The sequence below is a fragment of the Volvox carteri genome (assembly GCF_000143455.1).
Source record: "Volvox carteri f. nagariensis unplaced genomic scaffold VOLCAscaffold_91, whole genome shotgun sequence".
NCBI lineage: Eukaryota > Viridiplantae > Chlorophyta > Chlorophyceae > Chlamydomonadales > Volvocaceae > Volvox > Volvox carteri.
Window position 1 is genome coordinate 139,493 of NW_003307634.1, and position 4,187 is coordinate 143,679.

The 4,187-nt window shown below is 56.2% G+C and overlaps 1 protein-coding gene across 1 annotated transcript in view; it reads left to right on the top strand.

Annotated features, from left to right (window-relative positions):
* The window catches only part of VOLCADRAFT_99613 (uncharacterized protein), a gene marked incomplete at both ends in the record, with an annotated part of 13,734 nt that overhangs the window by 6,583 nt on the left and 2,964 nt on the right, over positions 1 to 4,187 (top strand). The window contains 8 exons of the mRNA XM_002958299.1: positions 90 to 203; positions 451 to 578; positions 758 to 805; positions 1,134 to 1,256; positions 1,865 to 1,963; positions 2,414 to 2,637; positions 3,441 to 3,554; positions 3,838 to 3,957. Of these exons, the coding sequence (XP_002958345.1) occupies positions 90 to 203; positions 451 to 578; positions 758 to 805; positions 1,134 to 1,256; positions 1,865 to 1,963; positions 2,414 to 2,637; positions 3,441 to 3,554; positions 3,838 to 3,957 (970 nt within the window). The remainder of the gene's footprint in view (positions 1 to 89; positions 204 to 450; positions 579 to 757; positions 806 to 1,133; positions 1,257 to 1,864; positions 1,964 to 2,413; positions 2,638 to 3,440; positions 3,555 to 3,837; positions 3,958 to 4,187) is intronic.

Here is a 4,187-nt window from a genome sequence, read left to right on the forward strand (position 1 = left end):
CGCATTCCCTCACATGGTTTCTAACCCCCCCTTCCTTCTCCCCTTCCCTTTCCTCCTCCTCTTCCCCTTCCTCCTCTTCCCCTTCCAAGTACTACGAGTCCTTTTCCCTCCGGGCCCTATCTGTACATTGCCATGGAGCTCGTGGAGGGAACCAGTCTGCTGGACCACCTGCAGGNGGGTGGATAAGGGGGGGTCGGGTGGAGGTGTGGGGGGAGGGGGGGAGGGCAAGAGGCAGAGGAGAGGAGGGGGGAGGGAACGTGGCGTGCGACTATGGTGTGTGTGTATGTGTATGTATGTGTGTCTCTTTGTTACATATCGATCCGGGCCTGGCGCTGGCCAGGGGCACCTACGACCCCCGAAGCTCTCCATCATGGAAGGGGCGTTATATCGGTGTGTATGTGTGTATGTGTGTTCGTGTGTGTCTATGTGTGTGTATGTCTGCTCGTACAGATGATTGGCGAAAGGCAAAAATGAGGCACTTGGGGCGGCTTGTCACCGTCATGGATGGTGGTGGTGATGGTTTAGTCGTCGTATTTGGAGCTCCCGGGGGCCCGAATGCGGAGCCCGGTAGCCCCCGGGTACGGCAAGACCTTACCCCTCCACCACCTCCCCTCCCCTCCCCCCTATTTTTGGCGCTCACATGTGTTTGGGACGCTTTGCTTCCCTGACGGTTAACTTTGTTATATATTACCCCTCTCCCCCCCTCCTTTCCCCCCTCACCCCCCCCTATACACACACGTGTCTCCGTGCGCGTCAGGGTTTGGAGCAGAAGGGTCGGCGAATGCCTGAACAGGATATATGGCAGGTAGGCGGTAGTGGACCGCCAATGATTCAAACCCCCCCCGTTGGGTTGGGGATGTAGTGGGGGGGCGGGGGATTGGAGTGGGGGAGGAGGGGGTAAAAGAAGGTACGGTTCACTCAGCGGGTCATGTGGCATGTAGCATCTGGCGGGAATGAAATACTTGCGATAGCGCTGTTCGTTCCGTCCGCCTCCCTCTCCCCGTTTTGCCCTCTTGCTGTCTCTTTCACATGTATGCACACATACGTACATACATACATACATGTAAAAATGCATATACTTTACAGCCTCTGGGCGGTATGTTATGTACGAACGGCTGCTGTTCGTACTGCAGGTTCTTATGGCGGTCATCCTGGCCCTCAACTACATCCACGGGGTGAAGAAGATCGTACACCGGGATTTGACCCCGGCCAACATCGTGTTGGGGCAGGGCCCGGAGGGGCTGAGGCATACCAAGGTGCGTGTGTTTTGGGGGGGGGGCAGGGGGAAGGGGGGGTATTGGGGGTGAGGGGGGAAAGGTCGGCGTGAGGTAGCGTGATGTGTGTCTATGTGTCTGTCTGTATGTCTGTATGTATGTGTGTGAGGGGGGAAGTGTAATATTTGAAAAGGCACCGAGAGGCGGTGTGGCGAGTAGTTGATAAAGAAGCCATGTGTTTTGACCGGCGCAGTTCCCCCTCCCGCTCCCGCTCGTCGTTCTTCTTCTCCTCCGCAAACCCACCCCCCGCACCCCTTCAACTCCCCCCACCTTTTTCGCCCCCTAGCAGTACCGCACATCATCTGCGTTGTGTCAATTACATCGCTGCCACCTCTGGATTAGCACCTTGATTGCTTTCGACATATTGATCAATAATTCAGTTCCTTATAAAACACCGTGAAAATCACCCTTCGGCAAATTCACAAGCTACTGCCACATTTGTGCCGCAGTTGTGTGTATTGCGCTCACGTAAGTCTTCCCCCGGGTAAATCTATCAATCCTTGTAATCTTCAAATTTTCACCCACCCAAAACACCCCCTAAAACCCCCCTCCTCCCCACCATAAAACCCAACACATGCGGGGGGGCGCAGATTGCGGACTTTGGATTGGCCAAGAGGCTGTCCAGTAGCGTAGTGGCGCAGTCCATGGTGGGAACAATGCCGTACACCTGTCCGGAAATAATACAGCAGGTACGACTGTACGAGCTGGGCGGTACGAACAACCCGGGGTTCTTGTCCGTATTGGATGGCTGGATTGCGTGTGCCGCCGGGGGTTGGTGGGAAAAGGTTTGGGAAGATGGTACGGTGATGGACACGGAGGGGGAGAACGAACACGGACCATTCGCGTGCTGCTTTGTAAAAAATAATATACATATATATGTATATGTATATGTATATGTATATGTATATGTATATGTATATGTATATGTATATGTATATGTATATGTATATGTATATGTATATGTATATGTATATGTATATGTTATATATGTATATATAATATGAAATGAATAAACCAAAAGGAATAGTAAATGAAGAACAGATGCCCTTTACCGGCACACGTCATGTCGTTGGTCAGTTTGCCTTCCCCTCACTGACCGCTGCCGTACCATCCGTACTGTCCGTACTGTACGTCAACAGGAGCCGTACAGCGAGAAGGCCGATGTGTGGTCCCTGGGGTGTGTGACGTACCATATGGTAATGCTCCGGCCGCCTTTTGACGGCAGTAATCCGTTGTCGGTTGCGCATAAGATTGTGGAGGGATCGTACGACGCGCCCGCCGATCCGCCCGCCACTGTCGGACCGCCGTACAGCGCCCAGCTGAAGCGGCTCATTGGAACGCTGATGACGGTGGATCCAAAAAAGTGGGTTTTGTAGGTCCAATTGGTCTGTAGAAATTGCGTGTGTATGTATGTATGCATGCATGTATGTGTGTGTTAATGGTGGTGGGGGAGACATGTAAAAGGGGGGCTAGGGGGGGTATGCAGTTTTCATATGGGGTGGGGGGAGCTCTTTGTAGATAGCGTGCGTTGTGAGTTTCGATGTATTTGTATTGCAGGAGGGAAAATTAGATTTAGCGGCGACGGCGAAGAGGATACACGCGTAAGGGGTGAGGATATGGGTTAGTGTCCCGACGGCCCGCTCGGCGGCTCAAGAGGGCGGGAGATGGCGGGGTGATGGTGGCCGTATTGGGGTGGGGGAGATTAGCGGGGCCTGTTGCGGGCGGGTAGCAGGGGTAAGTGAGGGAGTTGTGTGTGAGCGCGAGCAGCAAGGAGTAAGGGGTTGGGATCGTTTACAGGTATCCACACAAACGTACCCGATATCTTCTTAAACAAGTTACCCGTTTTTTTCCGCGCCTCTCTCGCTCCGACACACACACACACACACACACACACACACACGCATACACATACACACACACGCACCGCCGTGTCTGCTGTATTTTCATCCCCCCGCCACCTCCACCATCGCTACACCCCATTCCCTGCCTGCCGTGCTCTCCCCCCCCCTGCCCTGCCCCGTTTGCTACTATCTTGCCCTGGCAGCAGCTTCAATCGCGTGTGGTTCGTCTTTCCCCCCCCTGCCCTCCGCCACCACTCTATCCCAGTTTCTCTACTTCAAAACTCCCCCCATTCCCCTCCTTACCCAACCCCCCTCGGGCCACCAGGCGCCCCAGCATATCCGAGGTGGCTGCCCTGGTCTCGGGGCAGCTGATGGCCTCCCTGGAGCGAGCGGCGCTCAATGAGCAGCGAATGACTAAGGCCCTCCAGGTGGCCGGGGGGTGGGCGGTGGGGGGGAGAAAGGGGAGGAGGGGTGACCCCAACCACTTGACTCCCGGGGAAAGGGGGGAGGAGCGGGTTTGGATTTAGGGTTATGCTGTGCCGTGCCGTGCCGTGCCTACCACACGACGCTATGATAAGTGTACGGCATAAACACACGTGTACATGTACACTCTGGCCCACAAAGTTCACACCAAAAATCGCAGTAACCCCTCCTCTCCCCCTCCTCTCCCCCCTCCTCTCCCCCTTTCCCCACCATCGGGACTCGCTTCCTCTCCGGGACAGATGGAGCGGACCGCCCTACAAGCACATCGGCGGCTGGGTAGCGCACGAGACCAGCAAAACGCTGTTTCAGGGGGGGGTGGCGGAGGTGGCGTTGGTGCTGGTGTTGGCAGCCCACTGCGGGTGCATGTGGGCCGGAAGGCTAGTTTGGGGCCGGAGGGGGGCGCGACGGCAGTAGCTGCCGCCGCCGCCGCAACAGCAGCAGCAACCGCCAACGGGGCCCTTAGCGGTGGCGGAGCGCTGGTGCAGCAGTCGTCGTCTCCGAAAATGTGAGGTCGGGGGGGTCGGGGTGGGTTGGGGGGGGGGGGGAAAAGGAGGTAGGGTTGAATGCGCGCGGGGGAGATGAGGGGGAA